The 12,332-nt window shown below is 50.5% G+C and overlaps 1 protein-coding gene across 2 annotated transcripts in view; it reads left to right on the top strand.

Annotated features, from left to right (window-relative positions):
* The first annotated feature begins 7,037 nt into the window (after positions 1–7,037).
* Slco2a1 (solute carrier organic anion transporter family member 2A1) overlaps positions 7,038–12,332 on the top strand; it is an 82,266-nt gene continuing 76,971 nt past the window's right edge. The window contains exons 1-2 of one of the 2 annotated variants that reach the window (XM_047564033.1): positions 7,038–7,160; positions 7,428–7,965. In XM_047564033.1, coding sequence (XP_047419989.1) covers positions 7,870–7,965 — 96 coding nt within the window. In that variant the 5' untranslated portion in view covers positions 7,038–7,160; positions 7,428–7,869. Of the gene's footprint in view, positions 7,161–7,424; positions 7,966–12,332 lie in introns of both variants that reach the window. The other variant, XM_047564034.1, reaches the window with a different exon arrangement.

The following is a 12,332-nucleotide window of genomic DNA, read 5'->3' on the forward strand; positions in this document are numbered from 1 at the left end:
CTGTGTTTGTGCTTGGTCCCTGCCCTGAAGGCTCACAAGCCACCTGATATGGGATCAATCCAAACAGTGCAGTGAGGGTGTGTGCAGGGCAAGGTAGGGCATCAGTTTCCTTTCTCCAGGTGAAAAACAGACCCAATACCTGTGGGGGCCATGGCCAGGGTGCAGAGAGGCAGGAGGGCAGAGAACAGGGTGGCAAAGAGCCATAGATCTGGACAAATAAAGGGGGAGGAGAAAAGGACTCCAAGGGACAAGACTGATGACCAAGTCAGGGGAAAGCAGGAGCTCAGACCTAGATTCACAATGGGGGACAAGACACAGGCAGGGGACACCCACCCCAAAGCGATCATACAGTTGAATACAGGTATGGCAGGAAATCCAGAAAATGGAACAGAAGTTTGAGGCGCCTCCTTGTGAGGGCTTCCAGGGGCTGTCCCTGTTGAGGACAAGGTACAAAGTTTCGAGGAGAGGACAGGAGAACAACTTTGACCCAGATAGCCAAGAAAGCCTTAAGGACGCCAGCCAGGTGAGGTGTGGGTGTGTGTGTGCACACATTCTGTGATCAAGACAGCACCCAGGGCTTGTGCTCCTGGGGAAGAGGAGTGGAATTCAGGGCTGGCAACCGACTCCTAGGCTCCCCCACGTGCCCACAGAGGGGAAGATTCAGGGAGGAGAGGAGCAAGCAGGGGCTGGGAGGAGACCACAGCGGTAGCGCCACCTGGCCCCAGCGCAGGCAGGATTTCCAGTGGAGAAAAGAGGGAAACCAATGCGTAGGGTCATGGTTTGAACCATGAAGTTCAAAACCTTGATGATCTGCAGTGCTGGGCTGTCTCTGGAGTTGTGGTGGGAGGTGGGGTCTGGATCAGCCACTTCCCATCACATTCTTGGTCAGCCTCAAGATGACAGGGAAGGGAGGGAAATGAAATAGCCAGGCACTCTGAGACCCACAGCTTTGACTGCCCAGGGCACAGAAGGCCCAAGAAGGCCCTGGGGACTAGGGAGGCCCTCTACAGCTGGTATAGTCAGGCCACACCCCTGGACTGTTGGCCTTCCTCTGTAGAGACCGGGAGGGAGTCATCAGGAGGAAGAGGGACCTACGTGATGAAACCTGCATGAGAGGTGAGTTTGAATATCCAAGGAAATGCCTAGAAGCTCTGGAAGTGTTCAAACCCCCTGAACTTCATTATTGGTCTTTTTTTGGTGGCACGGTGGCGGGGTGGTACTGGAGGGTGAACCTAGGCATGCTTCGCCACTGAGCTACTTCCCCAGTCATTTTTATTTTTTATTCTGGGTCAGGTCTCACTAAGTTGCTGAGGCTGGCCTTCAGCTTGCGATGCTCCTGCCTCACTCTCTTGAGTCACTAGGATTATAGGCGTGCGCCATTGTCCCCAGCTTTGAACTTAATTACTGAACCCAGTCATTAAACTGTTGGCAGCCAGTCCTAAGGCAATGGACTTTTTGCACAAAATTGTCCAATCAAGTCACTATTTGTAAGATGAGAGTCACATATACCCTCACCATTCGACACCAGTGGGCAGTTGCTTAGAACTCCTAGCTTCCCACAGCCATGCATGAGATGGTGAAGCAGGGCTCCTCTCTGGTGGAATGACCCATATTGAAAAGAGTAGGATAACTTACTGTGATTTTTAAGTAAAACCATGCTTATGGGAAAGAATTAGCAAAAGTAGAAAATTCAGCAAAATTTAAATCTATTAAGCCCAAGTTTTTAATTCTGCCAATATTTCAATGAAATGGACAGGGGTGCATTAAAATAGGTTAGAAATCACAATCCAGGGTTTGCTTATACTAATATATTAATATTACTGTAATTATCATATAATTATATTTTCACCATTACTACGGTATTATTATGGATTATATTATTTATATAAACGTATATATGTGTGTGTATATATACACACACACACACATATATATATATATATATATTTTTTTTTTTTTTTTTTTTTGTACTGGGGACTGAACCCAGGAGCACTTTACCACTAAGCTGTATCCCCAGTCCTTTTTTACTTTTTCAAATTTTGAGGCCTCACTGAGTTGTTGAGTCTGACCTTGAACTTGCCATCCTCCTGTCTCAGCCTTCCAGGCCACTGGGATTACATGCATGTGCCACTCTGCCCAGCTTCTATTATCATATCATATTTAGCTTGTTATAGGTGTTTCACCCTGGGATGATTGGCCAAAATGCGTTAAATAGTGGTGTGGAATGATAGGTGAATTAAATAAAAATTTAACTCCCCAAGCAGAGTTGAAATATGGTAAGTTATTTTTGAAAAGGTATAATGTAAAAATTATTCAATCAGTTTAAAAACAAGCATCATGGAGGAGACAAATCATGGTTCCTGTTGGCTGGCTCAGCAGTCTAGAGCTGGCAGGACATGCTGGGTCCCCAGGAGCAGCACAGGACTGAAGATATGCGAGGTGCACGCTGAATGTGTGTTGAGTGACTGCAGAGACAAGATCCCTGCTCTCCAGGGGTGACTGAGTCTCACACAGGAGTAGTGATGAACTGGAGCACCCGAGTGCAGGCTGGGGTGGGTGCAGAGTAGATGAGGCCAGGCTGGGGCGCTTACCCCCAGGGAGGTGTCTGCTGAGGAAGTGGACGTGGGCGGGGTGAGGGACAAGGCCTGTTGGAGTCTCTCCGTTTCCTGCCAAAGCAGCGAGTGACTTCCACTGAGTAAGACTGGGAGCTAGAACAGCAGAGCCAGGCCTTAAGGGAGTCATCATGGACACTATGGAAACCCCATTGGCTGTACCAGGCCCTGGACCAGCCTGGTGTATCCCAGGGAGATGCAGAGCAGCTGGTGGGAATGGAGAACTGGAGGGAAACTTTTGCCTGGATCCTGAGAGGGAGGGTAGGGTGGAGGAGAGACCAGCATGCAGCAGGTGCTGCATGAAACCCATGCTAGAGGGATGAAAGGTGCAGAGGAGGGAGGAGGAGCATGGGGTTCTTGGAGGTGGCCTGCCAGTGACCCAGCCTTCATTTAAGGAGGATCTCCCAGGTCAGGCATGGATGTGGTTCTGGTAGCAGAGACTACACCTCTCCTGATGCTTCAGCAGAGGAGGAGGCCAGAAAGGTTTGTTAAGGATGCAGGAGTGGTTGAGGCACCAAGATGGCCTAAGCGTACAAGAGTGGTTGAGGCACCAAAGTGGACTTCTGACCCCTGAAGTGTCATCGTGTGGGTGGGCATTGGACTTGACCTGCCTGCAAACTGTGTGCTGCTCAGTCGCTTTGACCAAGCTTCTCGGGCAGCTTAGATTCTTTTCCTGTGTTGCCTGGGTTTGAATGTGTACTCTGTCATTTACCAGCCATGTGGCTCACCTAATTATTGTGCCTCTCTGGACCTCCATTTCGCCAAATGTAAAATGGCCCTAGGAAGGTAACCTCTCCTGCTGGGTCATTTTGAGGATTAAATGAGTCCATATTCTACCAGCACCTGGCACAGACTGTTTGCACTGTGTGTTTGTTAAATAAAAACATAAAACAATGATCAGAGTGACCCATGGGGGAGCAGGCTGCTCTGCCACTGACAATGACAAAGAGATTGGGCTCTTGACTTTGGTGATGCCCTACAACAGGGAGAGGCAGTTACTGGGAGACTTCCGACCCACAAGGAGCCGGGTCACTGGAGTTTATCCATGATCACACTTGGGTATCCAAATTGCTCAAGGGACTTTCATCCACTGCTGCAGGAGCGAACTGATGGACCCATCACCAAGTTCATAGCCAGTCACCAGTGAGGACTGACAAGGCTAGCCCAGAGACTGCCAGAGGCTTCCAGAGATGGGTTCTGACAGAGAGAGCAATGGCCCTAAGGCCTCAGACCAACAAGGTCTTCCCCAGTCACTGGGGTCTTTTTGGAATTCGCTTCTGTTTAATATCATTTAATAAACAGTTTTAAGCAATGAGATATACTGGACCGAATGCAAGGAGAATTAACACAGAACCTCTGTCCTCAGTAGCTCACAGCTGTGTAGGAGGAAGAGACACAGGGTACAGTTTACTGGCATCAACACCACCAACCACCACAGCCAAGATGGCTATATGGCACTGAGCCCCTCCTGGGCACTGAACACTCTGTGCATCTCTTCATACACGCTTTCTAACAAACATTAATATTTTCATCTTAAATAAGGCCTTGAAGATCTGAGAGATTAGCAAGCTATCCTCAGCCCCCTTAACCACAGTAGGAACTTGTCTTAGACTGAGATGGTCCTGTCACATACATCACCTCTTGTCCTGCAGAAAACTAGCAATCATTGTCCCCATTTTACTGATTAGTAAACCGAGGCTCAGGACTCTTCCCTGTGCACATGATGTGCTCCTGTCTTTATCATCACAGGTCACATTTGAGGCAATATGTGTAGTGGCCAAGGGCACTTTGTCAGACAAAGGTACTGGCTTCCCTTCACCTGGGCCAACCCTGGTATTGCTGTGGCCCATCCTGGACCTACCTCTCAAGACACTCTCGCTGGGAGATTCCTTCCCAAGGTTTAACTGCCACCACGTGTTCCCCAAATCACATTTCCAGCCCAGCGTCCACCTTGGCATTGCACCTGTATAGTCATCTGCCTGTGACACATCTCGGCTTGCATTGGCTCACTGGCTCCCCACGACAGCTGCTGGTCCTTCTGGATTCCCTGTGTCAGGGATGGGCATCGTCCATGCTGGTTGTAAAGTCAGATTCAGGGAGACTTCACCCACGTCTCCCTCTCTGACAGGCAGATGCCATCTCCTTTTGACACTTCTTGAGTCTCTCTCTCCTCCCCACCATCCGCGGCAGCTGCCGGGCCTGCCTCTTAGCTCCTGAGTCTCCTTCCAGATGGCCCCATTCTTCTCTTATCTGGCTGCCAGAGAGGTTCAGAGAAATGCACATCAGCCCAGGTCACCCGCTGTTCCTGAGTCCCGGTTTGTGCCAGGGGCAGGCCTACAGTCTTAGCATGCCACTCAGGGTTCCAGCCTCTCACACATTCCCACAGTTCCTGGTCCTGTGTTCCAGGCAGCAGATTGACTCTCTGTCACCCCAATCCTAGTCCTCCTAGTCCTGGGGCAGCTTCTCCAGGAAGCCTTCCCGTGGCCCCAGGTGAGTTGAAGGCCCTCTGCTTGCATTCCCACAGCCGCTGTGAACACCACGCCGATGCTTTCTCTTCTCTCCTTCCACCTTGAGGCCAGAGAGGCATTGAAGTTGGGGGCTGCTCTTAAGCTTTATTTATTTTTTAGTGCCAGGAAATTATGCTGAATTGAAGGATGGAAACTCTGGGAGACAGACCTGGGGAGGGTGCTCTTTTAAGGAAATGGGTTACTCTGTGTGTAGATACTGAATGTTGAAGACACGATATCCTTTCTCTTTCTTTCCCTAACACAGTCTCAGTTTTGCTCAGGGGGCAGCATTGGAGTTAGCTATATTTCTTAGCCTCCTTTGCAAAGCCCAGCTAATGTCAGCAATGAGGTTTAAGGAAAAGCAACTGTGCATGTGTGAAGATCTGCTTCCCTGATGTGAGCCTGGACCCTTTCTGTTTCTTGTTTTGCACTACTTTCCTGGAATTAGGAAGAGAGGCTGAAGTTGGAGCAGCCATCTTATGACCATGAGCAAACCATAGGGGAGGACAGTCACACACTAAGGAATACTGAAGGGGTCTAGATCATGACCTCCACACTATCTACTGCAGACCTATTATGACAGACAAATAAACCTCATTTAAGTCACTTTGGTTGGATCTACATTTAGCTGAACTCCACCAGTACAGAAATGGCATCTCTGAATAGGCCTTGGAGATGAAGCTGATCCTGAGAGCAGTCAGAGGTCAAGGTTAACTGAGCAGGACAATGTGAGGGCTGGAGTGGTTGGTTCCCCTGGGATTCCACTAGAGGATAATCCTCAGGCTAGAGATTGAAGAGGAAGCTCCAGTCATGGTGGCCCTAATGTGCCTGTGACCTTGACTTGGTATTCTCTGGTCCCTGCTTGGTTCCACCCATGAAATGAGGCTCCTGGACTAGATAACTTTTCAAGTGCTTCAGGGTCCACCACTTATTTGCTGTATGGCAATTTTTAATTGGCCACTAGCATTCCCATCTGTGAAGTCCCAACTGTAATAGAATCCGTCACTGTAGAGCTAATCTTGGGGTTACACTGAATCCTGCTTGTGGAGGCTCAGCAGAGTGCCTGGCACAATCTACCACCTGAGTTACCATCTGTGCCCAGCACAACTTGAGTTCTCTGTGATAGGAGGTGTCTTTGTGCTCCTTGTTGTCCAACCAGACAGATTGGTGACCTGGAGTTCCTGCTTGCTCTGGATCTGGGGCTGCTGCAGGGCTCTGGAAAGTTTGCCTGGATACACCTCTCTCTGTGGGTGAGTGGAGCGGTCAGAGGTTACCCACTGTCCAATAGCTTCTGAATGCTGCCATGCCTGAGGTCCTACTGCTCTGGTGAAGAGAAGCCGGTAGACACAGGCCAGGCCACACTAGGCCTAAATGCCTCAGGCCCTGGGTAGAAATAAACAGCCTATGTGGTTCGACCATCCTGTGACTTTGTGATAGTTGAAATTTCCTGGGTATTGACACGCATCTTTTCCTGGGTGTGGGGTGGGCTCAGAAAGATCGGCTCTGTAGGGGACTACAGAAATTAGGGAGCTGGAGGAAGGCCTCTAGCACTGGATTCCTCAGGGCAGCTGCTTTTGGCAGAATCTTTTTGGCCTCGGCAAAAGCCTCACCTTCTTTCCTTTTTTCTGAGTTTGCAGTCCCAGAGGTTTAAAAAAAAAAAAAAAAAAAAAAAACCCTTGGGAAAAATAAATCTGCTGTTCATTCCAACCCTAAGAAGGAGGTCAGTGGGGTGCATCCCGTTTGTCCAGGCCCCTCCTTTGTCCCCGCAGCACTCCAGCCCAGACCCAGCCTGGCCGACACTTGACAGCGCTTGCCGTTTACCTTGGCTCAGGTCCAGAGAGTTCGGGCCCAGCCCGGGGCGGCCCCCACCCCTCCACCTTGTTACCCGCCCCCTCTCCAGCGCAAAGAGCAGTTTAAATATAAATCAGCCCGCAGCACAAACAGAGCCTCCGCGAGTCTCAGAGCCATCACCGGAACTGAGGGCCCGCGTTTGCCGCGGCGAGTGCAAACAAGCAGAGACTGGCTGCGTAAATCTTCCCAAGTGCGTCGGGCGGGGTGCCGGGCTCACCTCTCCAGGAACCCCAGGCTCCCTTCCACCCGCTTTGCTCCTGCTGTCCCTACCCCGGGGCCCCTCGGACCCTCCTGCCCCTTCTACCCCCTGGCCCTGCCCATTCCTTCCTGGATCCCTTCTAATTACCCACCTGCCCGCACCGGCGGCACCCACCTTCACCCGGTCATCCCCCCACCCTCCTGCAGCGTCCTGTCCCTCCTGCCACTAACTCCCTCCTTCCCCCACCGCTCCCAGCAGGCGGGACCTTCTCCCGGCACCGTCCAGACTCGCGGGTTTGAGCTGAGGTCGAGCCCCAGCGCACCCAGCTCCTCCCGGGCTTGGGCAGCACGCACTCCCGAGCCCCGAAGACACCTGTCCAAGGAGGCGGCAGCGGCAAGGGCGGGGGCTCGCAGCGCTATTGACACCGGAGGAAGAAAGGGAGGAGGGAGAGCGCGTTTCATCATCGGCGACGGCGGCGGCCACTTATAAAAACTTCTGGGCGCGCACTCTCTTGTTCAGTTTCCGCGCCGCGCGCCTCCTCCGGCCATCGCCACCAAGTTCTCCATCCCCCGTCCGGCCGGACCAGCCCGCGAGGTCTCGCTTGGAGAGCTCGGCCCGGAGCCTGCAGCCACCGCCTCGGCAGGGCGGTGGGGGACGCCGTCCCCGTATCACTCTGCAGCCCGGCCCGCCATCCGCCACCATGGGGCTGTTGCCCAAGCCCGGGGCGCGCCAGGGCAGCAGCGCCTCCTCGGGCCGAGCCGGCCGCTGTCCCCGCTCCGTCTTTGGCAACATTAAGGTGAGCAGAGTCCGCGGGCAGTCCGGGCTGAGCCGCGCCGCGCGCACCTTCGCGAGGCGCTGGCGTCGGTGCTGCCGAAGTCCAGGGGGTGCTGGGTGCTCCCGGCTCCCTCCTCGGCTCTCAGGGCCACCACTCCAAGTCGCACCCTTGGCGCTTGGTGCTACCGGCCCTGGGACACCTGGACGGGCCGCGCGCGCGCGAGTGCTCACCTGCCCTCAACAGGCTAAGAAAGAGGACAGTGAAAGTACCTGTGTTTTTTGCGACAACCCTAGAGAGACAACGGCAATTCGAGAATTGCCATCTTAGAAAAAGAGTATCTAGAGGAACACTGTCTCCCGCAGACAGTTACTTCGTTCTTGGGATGGACTTGGAGGTGCCAGGTGGGCGCCTTGTGGGGATGGCTGTGGGTACTGTTGAGATGGAGCCAGTCCTGGGGCCGGTAGCAGAAGATGTTCTTCCTGGGGCTGTCAACTTCTATCAAAGCTGGTGGGGACTCTGCTACCTGGCTGCGATTCTCCCAACAACACTGGGAATTCCCTCTCAGAGGTTCAGCAGCCAACCCTTCTGCTAGGGCCTGCTTTCCTGATCTGAAAATGGCCCCAGGAAAGCAGTGGCCCTAGTGGTCAGAAAGATCAGAGCAGGTGCCTCTGGCCCAGCAAGTTAAGGGGAGACAGGGAAGATAAATTGGGGTGTTGGCAGCTATTAGAATGACAACACCTTCTTCCCCAGGAGTCAGAAACACTTTCCACTCACTCACAGGTCCAGGAGGACCTAGAATGGTTGAATCCACACTCGGGTTCTTTGGGGACTTCCTGGCAGAGGGAAGCTACATTGTGAGGAAGTGGAAGGTTAGAACGTACCATGAGGGCATATTGGGGTCAGGGTAGGGATTATGGTGCAGAGAGGTTAGATTGTTTCCCACAATCATACAATCAGATGGAACTGGGTAAAATCTCCAGTGGTGGAGATAGGGGGAACTCAGACCACACTAAGGGAGGTTGGGACTCTGTGAACTGGTTACATGTATCTAACAGAAAGGGATCTGGAGGTCAGAGAGGATCCCACCTACATACTTGTACTTAGATTGTTACTAGTGGAATTCCCTATTCCTGTTGCTGTTCTTCCCACACCACAGTAATAAAGGTTGAATAGATTTCATGGTTGAGTATAAATAAGACAGATATTTTGAGATAATTTAAAATAATCCTAAAACCTCACCTCTGGCCAAACCTGCATAGAACATTGTGTGTGATTTCCATTCCACCATTTGAAAGTGTTCTGGAGAAGTTTCAGCTGAGAATTGTGGAAAGTGTGATATTTAAAAATTAAGAATTGGAAGGAAAGGGTCAGGGTGGGTGTTGGGTGGTCTGAAAGGGATGGGTCTGTGTCAGGAAACAGGGTACAGGCAGTCTACCTCCTTCACCCCCAAGAATGGCAGGAGGGGCTATTGTTCCTGCACAGATTCCTGACAGTGACAAGGGATAAGGCTGAGCCATGTAGACCCACCCTAAAATAGTTTATGGCAGCAATTTCTTTGAAGATCTATAAGAATAAGATAACTTCTCTCATGCTAATGATTCATGCCTGAGGCCTGAGTTCTGAGCTCCTAAGGGAGTTAAGGGCTCATCAATTAAGAGTTTTTCTTGACTCCTAACAACCACATTCTCTTAATCATCATTTCTTTGGATGGATAACAGTCTTAAGATCAGAATTTGTAAGAATCTGAACTGAGCTTCACTCAGGAGCCTGAAACCAGGCGAAAGGCTGGCGATTTCCAGGGAAATTGGAATCTGGAATCCCATTAGTTAAGCGTCCCTCCAGGGACAGTAAGAACTATCCAGGGCTTTGAAGGGAAATTTCCTCCTCTGAATGAGAAGTTGGGCCACAGCCTTTCACCTTCCTGGTGGGGAATGGGCTGCAAACACCTCGCGATATGGATAGGAAAGGGGACACTCAACTTGAGGATCTGTCATTTTCCTAGGTTCCTTGTTGCTGGGGCAGACTAACCTACTGGCCTATGGACATTCCTGAGAAATCCCACATACTGTAAGGTTTAGGGAAAAGGGATAAAGCCAAAGGACTCAGATCCATATCCCATCCCAATCACTTACTAACTTGTGACACAGGGAAGCATCTCTCACTTTTCCTGGTCCTCAGGGTCCTTACCTGAAAAACTGGATAATATAAACAATGCCCACATCGTGAGGTGGCTCAGTAACAGGATGTGGCACAGGAAGGGGACTTTGTCAATCTGAGAGTGCTTCTTGCTTCAGCAAACAGAACTGTACGTTCAAATACCATGTAGGAACTATTGTTCCACCAATTCCATCATGGAATCATTAGTTAAGAAAAACAACACCTATTAGTTATAACTACAAATAGTTACAACTACTAGTTAAGAAAAATTACAATTAATAATAATAGTGTCCAAAATAACAGTAATAGTAGCTAACAGCAATTGAGCTATATGAACTGTGGAAATACTGTACCCATGTTTTGTCTTCTTTATAACTATATCAGGTAAATTATTGTCCCCTTTAATGATGAGGAAAATATGACTTTGGTAGGGGATCCCCATGTGTGGACATATAACCAGCAAGGGTTGGAGTGTAGAGGGACATGAACTCTAACCACTGTGCAACCCAGCCTTCCCATCAGCTGGTTTAGCAGGCAAGGATTCCATGGGTTTCCATTAGGAAGGCTTTCCCCAGGCCCTGGTGACACACAAGTCCCAGCTGTGACCTCGGGGAGCTATAGGGGCAGCAGGATGCATATGCATGCTCCCAGTTGCTCATCATTGTTTGCATCCAAACAGCCTGGCAACTCTTAGGGTCCATTTTTTAGACTCCCCTGCAGGAGTACCTATCCTGATATTTAATTTAGAGATAGTCTCTGGCCTCCGACTTGCAGGATTCTTAGGAAGTACAGGACCTACTTGAGACTCACTGTCAGAGGGAGTAGTTCAGAGGCTAGAACTCTAAATTAGAAACAGGTCCATTCAGTGAGCGTGGAGGTGGGGGCGGGTGTTGGTAGAAGGGAGCCTTTGTGGCTGACTTGTCCTGGCAACCTCTCAGAGATCTGTTTCTCCTTAAAGTGAAGCTTTCTTTGGGGGCCAAGCTGAGGCTATCTTATAGTGGGAGTGGTCATTTGGTAACTGCTGCCAAGGCTCCAGTGTGGTGAACTCATACATTCGACGGGGTCGGGGACGGGAAGAAGAGTGGGAAGGAAGGACAGGCAAACCTTCCAGCTTGGCCTAAGCAGCCCTGGTAACCTCTAACCTAGGAGAACCAAAAATGGGGCGTATGTCCTTTGTCCTGACCTGTGTCCATAACTTCTGAGACCTTCAGTTCTCAACCATGGGGAGGCATTTTGGGCTTAACCTCGCAGTTTCTAGAACGAAGTACTATATCCCAGCAATCTGATTCATGCTCAGGAAAACACCCTCCATAGAATCCCCAAGGCCTAAGAATTCCTTCTCTGATCTGCTTAATTAAGACCCCCACTCCTGCCCGGGGGTGGGGTTTCTCTAATGTTATGATAGCATCATTCAGCTCTCAGGCATCTGCCTCCTGAGAACCACCCGGCACTGTTTCTGGTGGGGAGCAGTGTGAAGTGTTGGGGTCAGGGTGTCACAGGTCCCTCAGACCTTCTCCTGGATGTTGCTCACAACCCTTCTTAGCTTGTATTTTCTCTTTAGTGGCACACAGAACAAATCCGAGAGTGACCTGTGTTGCACGGCGTGGATAGTTCATTTCATCTCTTCCTGATGGTTCTCTTCTGTTCATGACGGTGGCTACCTTTTTTCCCATTCTGGGAGACCCAGAATGGGGTGTTGGGATGGAAGTGTTGGGTGGTCTCCCCTCACCTTCTTTTGTTCTGCTGTGCCATACGTCTGTTCATGCAGAGGAATGTAGGAGGTTCCCTGGCCTCTCCCTTTCCTCAGTCTTTCCCTTTGCAGCCTCTTCTGGTTTGTCCTGTGCCTCTGCTTGGTTTAACCACACTTGGACCTTACCTGAACTTCCCTTGTGCCTTGGACTCACTGGTCTGTTCAGAGGTCCAGTTATGTGCCAAAGCATGAGAGCAGGGACAGTGGACCTGAGAAGCCAAGGATACTCCTGGAGTGAACGAGTCCCTCAGAGACTCCCGTTCTTACATCGTGAGGATCACCCATGTATCCATGACCATTCCATCAGTTTCTTTTGGAGAATGACTTGAAAAAGTAGGTGTGTGAGCTTACATTGTCTACATCCCACAGGATCCACACAGATGGCTGGCATCATCGTATTTGGGGACTTTCTTATAAGGGATCACAGGAGAAAGTCAATTGAGTTCTTAATATAAGATAAAATTTGGTTTGATTCTTTAAA

Source organism: Sciurus carolinensis, chromosome 9 (assembly GCF_902686445.1).
Source record: "Sciurus carolinensis chromosome 9, mSciCar1.2, whole genome shotgun sequence".
NCBI lineage: Eukaryota > Metazoa > Chordata > Mammalia > Rodentia > Sciuridae > Sciurus > Sciurus carolinensis.